This window comes from Hemibagrus wyckioides, linkage group LG16, assembly GCF_019097595.1.
Source record: "Hemibagrus wyckioides isolate EC202008001 linkage group LG16, SWU_Hwy_1.0, whole genome shotgun sequence".
NCBI classification, from domain to species: Eukaryota; Metazoa; Chordata; class Actinopteri; order Siluriformes; family Bagridae; genus Hemibagrus; species Hemibagrus wyckioides.
In genome coordinates, this window is record NC_080725.1 from 1043483 (window position 1) to 1059872 (window position 16390).

The 16390-nt window shown below is 37.8% G+C and overlaps 1 protein-coding gene across 2 annotated transcripts in view; it reads right to left on the bottom strand.

Moving 5' to 3' along the window:
* Positions 1 to 7824, bottom strand: part of nrg1 (neuregulin 1) — a 41019-nt gene extending 33195 nt beyond the window's left edge. For both annotated transcript variants that reach the window (XM_058411590.1, XM_058411589.1), the window contains exons 1-3: positions 7623 to 7824; positions 3246 to 3411; positions 2344 to 2465 (exon numbers count right to left, since the gene is read on the bottom strand). In XM_058411590.1, the coding sequence (XP_058267573.1) occupies positions 2344 to 2465; positions 3246 to 3411; positions 7623 to 7701 (367 nt within the window). In that variant the 5' untranslated portion in view covers positions 7702 to 7824. The remainder of the gene's footprint in view (positions 1 to 2343; positions 2466 to 3245; positions 3412 to 7622) is intronic.
* Positions 7825 to 16390: the final 8566 nt, after the last annotated feature.

The following is a 16390-nucleotide window of genomic DNA, read 5'->3' on the forward strand; positions in this document are numbered from 1 at the left end:
ATAGAGAGAAACGACTTCCCTTAAATGAGTCAAATAAGATGCTCTGATGAATATGGGGGAAGTCTTTATAGGGGAGATAATGATGGCTTGTGGGTTCAAGTTGCACGAAAATGCTACTTATATGGTGAACCTTGAGGGGAAACTACTTAGACAAAATACCGCAAATCAATGGGGTGTTGAATTCTAACTTATGTGTTTATTAGAAATCTTGGGAATGGAGATGCATCCGGTCACATGACTAGTACTGTAGAACAACTACACTGTCTATGTAAAAAAAATAAAGAAAAACTAAATCTGAAAAAATCCTGGCCCTCAAAACAATCTCTAACCCTATAAAAACATATCAAGGTTATCCAGAGTCATGATCACTATCCGTGGAAATCTGGCTACTGACCCCCATCGCAGCAGCAGCCATTTCCATTACAGCACCGCACAGCACGGAGATCATTACCGACTGTGCCAAAAGTGTTTTCTTCCCCACAGCAGCCCCAGAAACTAGCACCACTAGAGTGTCCTGTACAATAAGGCCTCTGATCGACACAACATAAAGTAATGACCTTTTTATATAAATAGAAAGGAATAGAGAAAAATAGAAAATAAAAATAGGAAAGTAATCTTTGTTTTTTTAATCCTTCATTTCTCTCGCGATTTAGCCGTTTTCCAGTTCACAACCTTTATTAGTCAGTGCAACATCACAACGCAGCTCAACACACTTGGCTAACTCAGTACAAGTATTGATGATGAACACAGGTGAATGTCACCTGCACTGAGAGCAAAAATAGAAATGCCATCATAAGAGGAAGGAGAGATATATATACATATATATATATATATATATATATATATATATATATATATATATATATATATATATATATATAAAAATAAAAGCAGGATATATACACTATATTGGCAAAAGTTTTGGGACACCCCTCCAGATCATTGAGTTGAATTCAGGTGTTGGACTCGGCCCCTTAGTTCTAGTGAAAGGAACTCTTAATGCTTCAGCTTCATACCAAGACATTTTGGACAATTTCATGCTCCCAACTTTGTGGGAACAGTTTGGGGATGACCCCTTCCTGTTCCAACATGACTGTACACCAGTGACCAAAGCAAGGTCCATAAAGACATGTATGAGTGAGTTTGGTGTGGAGGAACTTGACTGACCTCAACCCCATAGAACACCTTTGGGATGAATTAGAGCAGTTAGCGCCCAACCCTATATGTGTGTGTGTGTGTGTATTTGTTTCCTACTTATATTTTAGGACATATATACATATTTCCTTCATATATTTTAATAATATATTGTAGTATCCAGTCGTTGTGCACTTCTACAGTTTATAGATTAAACATTAAGAGAATTTGACAGATTTAGATAAATACAAATATTTTGTTGATTTCTTGACTATTTTGCAAGGACACCATATACTGTCTACAATAAAAATGATAAGTATCCACTATCCCTTATGATGCCATAAAATTACCCAGTGAGTTCTCATTTCTGGATCAGACATAAAAACCCTTCTCTTCAAATATAATTGATTTCTACACAACAAATCCAATCCTGGCACAAAAACATCGGACAGGAAGACATATAGTTCCAACAATCCTTTACCATCGCGTTACACACAAAAATCTCAACTGAACCAACGACAGGTTAAGAGGAGGTTACAGATCCAGCTTGTCCTTGTTGTTCTAATAATATCTGGCAGACATGTGGATGAAACAGCTTTTTTCTGTCTGGGCAGGCATTCAAGGAGGTACTATTGGCTAATTGAAAAAAGTGATTAAGTGTCAGATTAAAGTATACAGTGCTGCATACTGATTACCCGGTCAATGATGCGCTGAGAGGATAAATACTGGACAATAGGAAACCCATTTACTCTACACTGATAACAATGCTACATAAAGTTTTTAGATCTCAAAGCCAATTTTTATCAGTTCAGGATGACCTTAAAGTATGCTAACGTAGATGATCTAACCTAGATGGTGTGGCTGAGGACAAGTTACATGAGAAGTGAGAAAAGACAGGCTTCATCAAATGTGTTAGACATTCAGGAAGGCTTAACTTACCATAAGGATTGGCATTATTGCAAGCACAACCATTTAAGAAATAAAATAAAATGTATGGTCATTAAACAGAGCATACCTGCTGGCTTCTCAGCTTGAATCAGTTTCTTTTCTTTTATAGGTTCATACAGCAAACACAGCCTACATAGCCTTCTTCAAAAGCTTTAAATGATCAGCTATTCTAACCTCTGCTAGACAATTACACACACACAACAGTAATGTAATCCAGTGGATATTAGGCCATATTGATTTCAAGCAGGTCTCTCTTCTTACCATTGATGATCTGCACAATGGCATTCTGGGAATCTTCACCACGTTCATTCACAGCTGTGCATGTGTACGTTCCAACATCAGAGTCTGTAACCTTTGTTAACTGCAGCTCTGATAATAACCCTCTGTTAGACAAACATAAAACAGTATTATTATTATTATTCATTATAGTCTGAATGGCAGTTCTCAATTATTTCTGGAACATCTGTATGTAATGTTAATACATATCATAATTAGCATGTACTGAAAACAGACATACGGTTTCTGTAAACTGCAGCTGAACGACCAATGAAAATGCATCTTTTCAATATGTGAGACTGAGTCACAGTCCAACTGGCTGTGCAGCCGGGGTGCGATGGGCATTATACTCTCGCTCCCTGTCCATCACACTGACACTAGCCAATCTTAAGCATCTGTGATGGGGGAGCTGGATAACGCTATTTATATTGTGATACATAACTAACCTGCTCACTGCCCAAGGCCACAAATTTTAAGTTTATTAGTCAGACCATAAACTTTTCTGGTTGCATGTCTCTGTGGAATTCTGATATTAAAAGGAAGAGAGGAAACCAAATATAAAAAATCTACAGTACAGTAATTTGCTTCCAATTACTAAACATTAATTACAAACAAAAGTCAAAAGATGTTGCGGGGTTGCAAATTTTGTTTAAAAATCTTCCATGTACCTATAATATGGTCAAATGTTTAGAGTAGCTAGGCATGCCCAGGTATAGGCAAGAGGCAGTGAGCATCATCAGAACAATAGTTTTTCCACTACTTCAGCATGCTGTGTAATGTATTAACTCATGTCCTAATGTTGCAAGTGAGGCCTGCTCCATGAAAACAGGAAGAAAAGAACAGTCTCTTTTTCAGCAGAGATGTGTAACAGAAATACAGGTGCTCACTTTCTCCTCAGCTTGATTTCCCTGGTCTCATTTTTGCCGATCTTGATGCCGTTTAGATACCACTGGATCTTGGTCTGTCTGCCGCCGGCTAAGAGCTCGCACTTCAGTGTCAGCTTCTGACCTTCCTTCGCCTGCATGTTAGTCAGCTCCTTTAACTTGGGCGTGTCTGAAACACAGACAAAAATCAGCTGGTTAATCATTGACATAACCTGAACAAAAGTAGGGGCTGCACAATATGTCTTCTCATGACTGTTATCCTCCATCCAGAACTATTCAACACATTTAACAGTGTTTAGCCTCAGAAAAAAACCCCAACTCATTTTAAGTGCCAAGCCCCTTTTTTAGAAGAAAAACCAGCCATGACCAATTATCTCAGATAGAGGGAGACGTGGACATGTGTTCATTGTGTGCCAACAGACCTGGAGCGTTTTTGCATTACTCCAGTCTGTTAATATTCATTATGCCTGACAATCTTTTCAGCAAATCCTTGCCATTCCACAATCCCATGAGAACCAACAGAGGCTTTTGCTCCTTTCCAAACAGCTCCACGGTGGGTCTGCGCATTTTCGAGACACCCGCTCCTCCAGTTACAGACAAACACAAAAGAATAATCAGCCTCCTTTCACATCTTAAACGACCCACGGGGTTGCCATGAAACTGTAGTTAAATGTGAAGTCCAGGCTTTAAGAGACGTGTTTGGGGGAAAGTTCATTATGCAAATGATGAGCAAACAGCTAACTAAGAGGAGGCCATCAACTCTTCAACCTCTTGAAGCAGAAGACGTTTATAGAGCACCTTTGTGAAGGTTGTTAGAAGATTATCCACTAATAAACTCCTAAGCCTCAAAGGCTTCAGATTCCCCCAAAGGATTTTTGTAGGCTTGGAATCAACAGAATTTCCTGACATTCCACAAATAATATGCAAAGTATTTCAGCCTGCTTACACCATCTGCTGATATATAACCTGTTTGTCAGTCAAAAGAATTTACAACTCAAGGAGAAAAATCTGATCAAGCAACAGTCTGAGCTGGGGTGATGTTTACTCCTCTGAGCTTGTCTGAACACTGTGGACAATCATTGTAAAAGAAAAAAAAAAACTGGACAAATGCAGCATACTTTTTAATCCATTCCCATGATAAGATCTCTGAAGTCTTCAATGTGAAAGTGAAATAAAACTTAGTGAACTGATACCAGGAACATCCTGTTACAAGAATCCCAATAATGACGCTCTCAGAGATTTTTATTTTTTTTTTTAGATGTACAGATACCAATGAATGTAAAGGTAATCATTTTTGCAATACCTTCAACAATGATTTTTATCCTTTACATATTAAAATATATGAACAGATTGGTACATTTAATATAAACAATTTCATAACATAAAAAATGATTAGATTCAATTCAGTTTTATTTGTGTAGCACTTTTAACACTTTGTCTCAAAGCAGATTTACAGAAACAGAAATATAGAATAAATATTAAATATTAGTGTAATATTACATTTATATTCATCTCTATTATATTGTGAACCTGACAACTCATAGTTTGAGAAACAAGAAGCCCGTAATGTTGCTTTTGTTGATGTTAGCCATCCTGAACGGCACTAAAAATCGCTCAAGTTTATTTCTAGAAATTGTTTTTCGCACAATGACCATGTGACTATTAAGAGGACAATGTGTCTCTAGCATCAAGCATTTATTTGCACTTATTACAACCAGAATTGATCTTGTTTTTAGAACTGGATCAAGAAGAACCAGAAAGGTGAACAAATATATTCAAAAAGTCAGCGAACGGTGATTTTCTAAAAGCCAGAGATGTAGTAACTTCAGTAATGTGAAAAATATTGAGATACATCACCCAGCCATGCTCCCAGACATGCAGCCTGTCATCAATTAGTCTATCATCTTTGGGCAGGTCTATAATTACACAAAGCATTGTGCAAGCCAGAACTCACAATACCTGAACAGACAAAGTGAAAGGGAATATTGCACGTTTCCCCCAGATATCATCATACCGGTTTTACGTTTGCTTTAAAAAAACAAACAAAAAAACAAAAACAGGTTTGTGACAGTTGTCACTTTTATTCCCAATTACCTCCCAAAGCTCTGCCCTACCCAAGCACTCACTCTCATTCAGAAAAAAGCCGAAGTGATAAGAGGGTGAGTTCCATATCTAAGTAAGGTGTAAGGTTACTGATATCTGAAAACAATGAGCTTGTAACTATCCTGAAATTCCTTCTGAAGTGCCATTCACTCATTCTGCATGACATCACTGAGAATCCGGTGGTACGGTGTACATATTTTCATGTGTGTATGTGTGAAAGCGATATAGTGAAAGCAGATGTGTTTCCTAGCTGTACTGATCTGTAGAGGAGCATGTAAAAGCTCTAGAAAGTAAACATGCAATATGTAATACCCCAAAAAGATAGTAGGCCCAACATCTGAGCACTGCTTAAATCAACACAACCAATCAATAGCAAGAACTTAATCAAGCTGATGTTTGTAGCTGAACTATTGAGCAATACTGCTTCAATTCTGGCCAGTGTCACAGGCAGTATACAGATGTCTGCCTTAAGACTTGAATTGACTGATTTCTTCCTGCTATAGATGTGAATTGCAGAGTGGGTGGTCCAATCATTTCATCTACATCACTGTAAAACGAGTCATGTGTCACAGCCGTAAAACAGCCCTACATATGACAGATAACTCCATTTACAGCTTGTATTTTTGTTGTTTTTTTGGTGGATACAAGCTGCTTCTCCAGCTGTTTCTTTGTGTCATGGAGGAGTCCCCTTCAGGGAAACTCCTACACTGTTCTTTAGGCCACAAAATTTTCACGGACCAGGGTCTGCATTCCAGCCATCATTTGCTCTGCCGGGCGAGGAATTCCATGATCTAATACTTAGTCCAGATACACACACACACAGGGTCCAGCCATCTTCTGCCTTTAGTCTACGGACTATAGGGACTTGTCTGGAAAATGGTACATATTTCCAACTCTTTTTTCGTCTGCTCAAAGACTTGCCTTAACGCTGTAATTGTTTGGAGGTTGTGGGAGTTTAAAGACATTCCTCTTCCAGAGTAGAAAGCCATCAATCCTCTGACATAGCCATCAATTTATTTACATTTCTTTAAGATGTTTAGCATTAGGAAATGACTAATAACCATGAATTGACTAAGTATTTATCTAAGTGTTTAGGTATTTTTTACTCAACTAACTTTGCGACTGACCAACAAATTTTTTCAGTGTAGTACCATCAACTAGCCATGATTTGTACCTTTAGTACGGATATATTTTCTCCTTGCACCATGGAAAACTAATATAGACTACACTGTAAACCTTACCAACCACATCATGTTATTCTGATGGCACCACCCCAGTGACAAGAGAAAATACAACTAGGTAGCTCTATTTTCTGACTTTATACTAGAAAAAAAATGAGGAAAAGTTCATTAATAACAGAAACTCAATTAAGATGTTAATTGCATAAACAAATCATGTGTAGTAGGCTGAGCATTAACAGAGCATGGACTAAATGGCACACCAAGGTCTGAAATCTTACACAGCTCTCAGGTTTGATATGTTTCATCCCTTTCTTTCAAAAAACGACCATTTAACCCTGCGCCAGTCCTCTGATTAACAGACTGACCGCAACGGGCAGCTGTCAGAGCCTCACAGAGACCCTCAGGAAACGAATGGCGAACAGAGGTGTTAAATAATTAGGCCAGTGCATGCTGCCTCATGAATGAGAATGATGACATTAGAACCTGAGATATATCAACCGCTAGCATTTTCAGAGCACATGTTTTAACATGACAAGATACAGGAGTTTAGAAAGGTAGGTGACGGTGTCAGCAGATAAAAAGTGAAAAAATCCTCAGTGAACATCTTGAGTCATAGCAAAGATGATTGGAGTTTGAGGAAACAGAAGGTTGTAGATCAGTTATGGCTAAAGTTCTGAGTCTGGTATTTCTGTGACTGAACTTCTGAGACTGAAACGTGAGCTCTTTAACATAAAAAAAATAAAAAAGAGCCATGACCACTCATTTACCCCAAAAACTCTCAGAGAGTTTATTTACAGATGTACTCAAAACCCCTGACCTCTATTCTGGTGTATGTCATTTTTCACCATGATGGAAAATAAGCCTTTCTTTCTACAGGTCACACACAAGAGGCAAGAAAAGCTCATGTCATACCTTCACCTGCACCTGTGCTGAGGAACACGGTCGAGAAAACTCAATGTGATGCCAGAACAAAACTTTGAGACCTCAGAGAAGACCTCAGGTAAGTCGTTAAACGTCGCACGCGCTGTATTTTGACTGAGGTGAAGTTACCGCCACCACTCCCACACACTGCGCCGGGGTTGAGTAATTTACGCACCTGTAACGTCGCTCTTTTTCCCCGTTGTCCGCTTCTTTCCCTTCTCTCCTTTTTTGCCCTTGTCACCTTTTCCAGACATGATGTACCGTGTACTAGTTGCTTCGGTGCTGGCCGGCGAATGGACTTCAGGTTTAACAAAGTTGAAGTGTTTGTTCCTCGCGGTCTGTGCGCGCGCTACTCTCCAACCAACTGTTGACTAGCCGCCGCCTCCGCGCGCACGTGTTTTACAGCTCGGGAGGTTGTAAAGGAGGCGGGACCTCAACTTTGGCCAAAGCCCACAGCTCAAATTTCTCTTCAATTAATTAAAGTTCTCCACACTTACAGCTAAGGTGCTAGCACAGCTAACACTAAAACAAACATATTTCTACATTACAGTCACAACACCCTCTGAAGTAATGCTACAGGACATTTCCTTGTCTCTGAAACCAAAGCACACATTTTGTACCTGTATCTGTACAGGCTTAAAAATAAATTTAAGGTACATCATTGAATCTTAAGGACCACTGATGTAGGTCTTTACAGTTGAACGTGCACCACACACACTCCATTCACCTAAAGCTAACAGGATGCCACCCCAGCAACTAGGAAAATATAGTTATAGTTTGGAAAATAAAAATAGATCTTCTCACTAAACCAGTTGTGTTAGATTTCAAAAATCCTAATTTTATTAAACTTGCAGTTGAATTCATGTTGACATTGTTTACACTTGATCCAAAGTTAGCTAGCTTTATAGTTGGATATGTCCAACATGCTATAAGAAATCCATTGGGCAACTGAAATACCTTTATAGTTTAAGTCTCAAGTCAGTTCGGATTGTTAATAAGCCCATTCTCTGGAGCTCATGGGTTCAAATCCCAGAAATGCCACATCCACAAAGAGCCGGCTAGCGGGTAGGAATTGATGAATGGTCAATTTGAGGTGAAAATGTGGGAAACAATAACAATTATAACAGTAGCTCTACGTAGCTCTGTGTGGAGTTTCACATTCCTTCCCCTATGCTTGTGTAGTTTTCCTCTGGATTCCTCTCACATGCCATAGGAAGACCGACTATGCTAAAGTACCTTTAGAATGAGTGTGTGCATATGGGCGTGGTGTCATGTAATGGATTGGCAACCCATCCAGGGTTTATATATACCTGCCTCATGCTTCTTGGGATAGGCTCTGGAACAACTTTCAAGGCTCTGGATTAAACAAACAGGATGACTGAGTGAATTAACTTCAACAAATTATAACTACTGCATATTTTGTTTGGTTTCATACAAATTAAAGTTACATTTAATTCACATAAATAGATGAAATGGATTAAAGTAGCAACACCAAAGCCAGTCCAGACTGCTGTACCATTTTTCAGGTCCACCCTGATTTGCAGCTCTGAAGGCATGTTAATGTTGGTAAGACATGAAACGCAGGTTTTTAAAGTTCCCAGAACAGCTCACTAATGGACATACAGAGCAACAGTAGTGAGTTTCATCCAATTCTAGAAATATTTAAAACCCAATTCTTCGGAACCCATTTCAAAAGGTTTATATTTATAAGCTTCGACAGCTCTTCTTTAAGGTCCAGATCTAAATGCGTGGCAGTGTAGGTGAAATCCACATCTGAATTGACTGGACCATCTGACTCCAATTATTCTTTTTCAAGAGGTTCACTTACCTGCTACAAAAGACAGTCATTGTTTAATCCAGTAATGCAAATGTCAAGGAAAATGCTGTGGTCTTTGATAAATAAGAATATTACGAAACAAAAACACACAAAGTTTATTTTGACAAATGATCAGATCATATAGTATTTTAGGGGCCACGACACCACCGTACAATTTTATTGTAAATCAGTGAACTATATTAAATGCCCTGCATGAAAATAAATGACAAGATGCACGATATCACATCATCCGACTTCACAGATCATTTTTAATATCTAAAGATCTTAACATGAACATGTAATGTCCCTTATGCCCCATGTATTCAACAAAGTATGACCAGTGAATTAGTAAAGTAAAGCATTCTTTTTGTGCTGACATGTTGATGAGTCATATCCTTTTTTCACTTCCCTTGCTGTCTCATGAAAAGACCTTAACACGGTCAGGTGTGTGGTCAGGAAAATGTTTTACTCTATCAACCACTTCAGATCTGATGAAAGATAAGTGTGGGATTACTAATTTTCTTCATTTAAAGTAGGAATAGTTCCTGATATTTCACAAGGGTCAAGTTTAATAAAATGATCATTAAAAAAACAATAAATATAAATAAAATTAAATTAGTATTCAATCTGGGCCATGAGCAGACTACATAATCTATGTTCTCAGTGTACAGGGTTCAGATTTAATCCTCGATATCTCTTCATCTGTGCAAGCTGTGGCATGTTAGTCAAAGTCCTGAAAAAACTTCATAAATGCATGTGATTCCTAACCCTGATTTAATCTCACAGCTCTGTTTCAGTCCGTGGGTGTATAATGAAACTCAGATTGCATGTGAAACATGCTGTCACCAGGTAGACCTAGAAAAAGGACAGGTAGGAGGAGGGGGGTAAATGAAGGGTGGGCCAGGGGAGATTACAAACACGTTTTTTTTTTTTTTGCGAAGAATCTTTTAGCTTCCTTGACTGATGCGTCACAAAGGAACAGGCAAGCCTTTGGAATGTGGCGTCTTCGAAAGGGCGCATGGGACACATGCTGTAGCAGAGATGGGCTCAGCCGTGAAGGGCAACAGAGCATGTGTTAACAAAACCAGAGGTTGGTTTCCTCCCGTAGCTTACAAAGAGACTGCAGGTTATGTGGGAGGAAAGTTTTCTGAAGGACATTAAAGAGATTAATGAAGCAAAACGTTACACTAAAATTTACAGGAATGAATGCTGAAAAATGAACTGGGGCAAAGCGATACTAAAACAAAAATATTTACTGGATGTAGTTGTGTCACACTCAATGATAAAATTGTTATTACAACCAAGTGTTTTTCTTTTTTTTTTAGAGAAATTCTGATTAGCCCAAGCTGGGAAAGGACACTTATCAATGCATGGTCAAAGCAAACAAGTAAAGTACATTGTTAGTTATTTTTTAAAAACAAAAATATAAAAATAGAAATCAGCTAAATGTTAGAATTGTGTAGTTAAAATTTTGTTGTAGTTTTTTTCTGGTTGTGGTGATCATCCTTTAGTGGTACTGTTAATAATAATAATAATAATAATAATAATTGATATAAATACTAAGCAATTATGCATTACTACAATTTAGCGTGACTGTAGTACAGTATATATACAAAGTTACTATAAATGCCAACTTGACTTTTTTACTTCCTTGTCAAGGGAAACTGGACTATTTAACACTGTTTTATTGGGTTTAGAGCTTGTTTTTATTAATACACACTATAGACTTTTAAATAATATAAGATGAAATCAACAAAAATCATTGAACTAGGGAGTGAATCTAAACGCAAACCTTTACACTTTCTCAAATCAGATTCTCAATAAGACAATAAAATGCTATGAAACATTTACATTTAAAATCGGTTCGAGGAATAAAAATTAACACTGTGCAGCTCAAGCTATAACATTATATGGCTTTAGTCCATGGTTGAAGACTCAAAGTAAATTAAACTCCATATCAATTTTTTCTTAACATAAAACCTCATTATACTGAAGCTTGCTTAAAGCAAATAACCTTATGTTAGCCATCCTGTATAAGTCTATGAATATAAAACAGGGAATTTACTAACTCTGTTTACAATATAGTCTTATCTCAGTAACAAACAATTTTTTAGACCTATTTCATATCTGCAGTGTATGGAGTACAAACATTAAATATCCATAGACTTTATATTGACATGTCCTGATCAACACAAACACTTGCTGGACAACTAATAGCTTTCCAACGCTATTTTATATTATGACCTAAATACATGGAATTAACTGATTTTATTTTCTTTCTAACCAGTTTGGGAACGTTATGATAGGGTCAGAATGCCAAAAGAAAACGGTTTATGCAGTGGTTCTGTGCAGAGACGGCTTTTTCATTCATGTGCTTGACTGTTATTTAACAAAGCCCTTCACATAAAGCATAGAGGAAGTAACAATGATCCAGAAAGGGGACAAGGGTAAATATAGGACAAACTTTAGGGACAAGTGCTTGGATGAGCTCTAAAGACAGATCTAGAAAAGTTCCATACATGACTCATGATCCTGACAGAAACAGCTCTGAAATTCCAAAAAAGTTTGTCATCAAAAACAAGAGACCAAAAAACATGTAATGGGAAAGAATACTGCATAATTGCTCTTATAGCTTAATAAGAAATGTAGGTACACAGAAGACGAGTGTGATTTGATGCTTGCCGTCATTTCCTTTGGACAATAACTGAACATGATGCGTAAATGGTGACTCTAGTTCACCTACGCTGAGACTTTTCATACAAACAATTTATAGCAATGAGTTCAGGGCACTTAACAAACCTGAAGTTTCCAGAGGACTTCGGAGAAATTGCAGGCTTTTAAGCAATGCAGATGATCCAAAACAGTCGCCTACATGTGAGGACATCATGTCCTGATCAGCCCTGAATGTGCTTCTTGTTTTTTGTGTCTCTCAAATGTCAAATTTTAAAAGATACATTTTTACACCCCAATGTCTCAAAAACAGAGAAAGACTGAATCACTAGATTTCCAAACATTTCTTTTCAGTCAAATCTCAGTTTTTTACTTTTGTTCGGAAGATGTTTTAACAAGTACGAAGTTATACTGCGTAAATTAGCCGACTGATTAACTGATTCATTTTCTTACTGTAGCTTCTTGAAAGAGTATTTTCAGTTTGTTTTTTTCCCCATCAAGTAGCTAGGAGGGGCAGTTCTCCATTCATACTAATCCATTGACACGTGAAGCCTGTTTGAACTTGAATAGATCAAATGAGCCGTAACTTTCCCTGACTACCTGCACTTTATTTGGCTTCCACCTAAACCTCTTAAGTCCACTGACTTGGACCAGGCAGAAACCAGTTTCCCAAAAACATTAAAGAAACCTGCAAGATTACACATTGTTGAGAATAGCAAGCTTCAATGTCATGCTCCTTTCCATTTAACTCGAATCATTACTGGCAAAACTGTTTCTGAGAATCCGTATCGAGATCTGGTTTTAAGATAACGGCGCACACTGATAGACCATTTGTGGATGTAGATACAATTACAGTTTACCAGCAGTTTAAATAATTGAAATCAGGGGGTTAAGGGATATCTGCATTGTATTTACTATTAATTCTACTAATTAAAAAAATAGGATTTTTTTGCAGAGTTTGCCGTATTTTACTTTACACAGAAAACATAAAAATCATTTTGTCATCAACAAACTGTTTACTTCCTCCTTAAAGTATGGATCACTGGCCATTTGCTCGTTTGGCTCATGCTTTTATCAAAAAACAGCTTACAAAGGACACAAGATAAAATGAAGCAGTTAAGAAGGTGTGCTCAAGGACAAGTGCTGAGAAATCTCCAATTTATTTAACTCCAGTTAAAGTTGTTTCATTGGTCTCATTGTAGTTTCTATAAATTATACAGATCACTGATAATAGATGTCTTATGAGATACACAACGTTCATCTAAAGTGGATGGAAAAAGTGATGGCAATCACATCTTTTTCTATTACGCTTCAGTCCAGAAAGTCTGAGGGTCAGATGGGAATCGGGGTCTTTGGGAAATACACTGTGATGTTGTCAGTGAATTGACCTGTAACTGTTGTTTTCACACCCATTAAAGTTAACAAAGAAATAATCTTTTATGGGATATCTAGAGGAGCAGAGTGTGGACAAAAAAAAATTTAGTTGCTAGTAGCAGTCTGAAGATGGTAATGCTGAAGGATTACAGTATGTAGGCTCCATCTTTTCATCTACAATCTATATGCATTGGATGGCGGTAGATTTCATGGGTCACTACAGAATGAGTCAAGTTCTGATTACTCACCAATGTTGTTTTGTCGGAAAAATACACCGGCTTTGATAAAGTAAATATTTTTCCCAACTTTTCAGACCACAAGTGGGAGTTGAACCCGATGAACATTTTTTACGCAGGTGTATGTTTTTATTCCCATAAAAGGTCATTTCAACTAAAAACCAATGACAAAAACCACAATTAAAGTTGGGCTTTGTAAATATTATGAGTAATGGAGGATAGCATTAAACATGCACTTTTGCTTCGCTGTGTTCGAGCAGTTATTCAGAAGAACAGAGTAGACCGCCGAATCATCAAAGCCATTTTTTTCACACAGAAAGCCAGATGTTGTCTATGTCATGTGTACTCGCTGTAATGGAGTGTTTTCATGAAACGTTGTTGAAAGTGAAGTTGTTCTAAACTGTTTATTAAACACAGTATAGTCTGAGGAAAAGTCCACTCAGCAAAGCCTAGAACATATGGATCTGTAGGGAGATTACAATGTGGCCAAACATGTACACTACTGCTCAAAAGTTTGATTTCAGCTCCAGAGGAAGACTCCATCGGCCAAATAGCAGCAGTGTACATGGCCCCTTAACGGACGGTGGTGGCTCAAGTGGTTAAGGCTCTGGGTCGTTGACCGGAAGATTAGGGGTTCAAGCCCCAGCACTGCCAAGTTGCCACTGTTGGGCCCTTGAGCAAGGCCCTTAACCCTCTCTGCTCCAAGGGCACTGTATCATGGCTGACCCTTGTGCTCTGACCCCAACCTCCAAGGATGGGATATGCAAAGAAAAGAATTTCACTGTGCTGTAATGTATATGTGACAAATAAAGGTAAATTTAACTCCTAATCCTAAATCTCCAATTATGTCAAGATGGGGCCTTGATATCAGCATTTGAAAGTTTCTGGTGTTGGAGAATTTCATAGTACACAGGTCACAAATGACTATGCACTTCTGAGATTCAAGGTATGAGTAATACGTTTCTTTTGAATGGAAATTCACATGGTGCATTTCTGAAGTCAGCAGGTAAACCCTTATCTTCATGGCTCCTAAACATTAGATTTAATGAAGCAGAAACCAAAAGCATGCAGGTCCGGTACTATTTAATCTCCACTTACTGGCTTTCACATGCTTTCTACCGCTTCACTAAATTCTAATGGCAGGATTATGATAATTGGCAGAATGAATGAAGTCATCACCCTTTCGACTGTACACTTGTCTGTCATGATGGACAAATTCTCTTTTATTGTATGCTGAACGACATGAAATAATAATCTTATTTTATGCCAAGTCATTTACTGCATAGTCACACAGCATAAGAGAGTGTCCTTTCAGCTGGGATAACTCTACAAAAATAAACAGTCACTAGTGAATCACAGAGCAACGAGCGTAAGAACAGATGAATCCTCCAGCCAAAGAACATTTGATATTGTGTCAGTGGCCAAAGAAATGGAAGGTCATCATGAGTAATTTGTGTATAATGGAAACCTGACCTTACATGTTTTTACATGATACCTGCATGACCAATGGACAAACAATAAATATTTAAACTAGGAAAGTACCATAAGTACATAAAATAATGTGTTTAGACATGTTTAATCCAAATGAATACATTTGAAATGAAAGAATTTTGGATATCTATCCAATGGGTGAGCAGCATACTTTGCGTGGTTTCCCGTCACTAATCCTACATTAGAGGCTTTTCAGCTTTTATTACAGATTTGTATCCTATTGTCCTATTTGTGCCCACTTTTTAATGTCAGAAACACATTATGAATCCACCAGAGCAATTACAGTGTGAGAAACAACTTGTATGGATCACAAAGTAGGCGTCTGCTGAATTTCTCCATTAGCAGCCACCAAATTTATTGCCTGCTCTCTGCTGGTTTCAGAAGGTTTGAGTTTCTAATATGTTTAATGGCACAGACTGTTCCTTACCTGCCAGGAAATTTATCACTGTGTCCTGCATTGTTAATAAGTCAGCACTTATTAACAATTACACACAAAAGTGACCCAGGTGCACTCGGATAAAACACTAAATCAACATACACATACCACTTATATTCTTTATGTATACATTAAATAAAGTACTTCATTCCCTTACATTACTCACATACAGGTACATTCCTTCAGATTGTTAAATTGATATGCTAATCCTGTGCAGAACTGCCCTAGATTCAGGATGCATGCATTACCTGAATATTAGTGTCATGTTCTCCACTGCTCAAAAAATACACAGCAGACCAAGAATAGCCTGAGATGAGGCTACAGATAAATTACAACCAAATAATAGTTACAACAGTAGTTTTCTTTAAAAAAGAAATAAATATCCATTTGGATGCATCTATGATGAATGAATCTAATCTTCTGGTGAATATAGAGATAATATTCTAGTCCAAACATGGACTTAGCAGTGCAGAATCTTTGTCCTGATGACAACGATGCAGCAATACAAGCTCCAGTTTTGGTACTGCCCCAATGATCCTTGTGCCCGTGGCCAATAAGACCATTCTGCCCCAAGAAGTTTAATCTGTCTTAGACAGAGGCAAAGTTAACAAGTTCTACTCACAGGGTTCTACTCAACATATTTTCTGATTCAGAAGGACACAGATGTTTTTTTTTAAGATTTTCCATTCCAATTCCAGATGAATTCCAATAAAGTTCAACCTATTCCTCTTTTTTTTAGATTTCTGCACACAGTCCTGTCTCCTTTGGTAACCAGAGACCTCACATTACTGCAGTATTTGGATGAATGTCTCTTAAATGTTGCCAGAAAAGAGCAGGTTATTTGTGACAGCCTTCCTCCTTGCTCACCCCTCCTTGATGCACTGGCCAACAACTGTCCCCACCACTTTCTATACACCTTT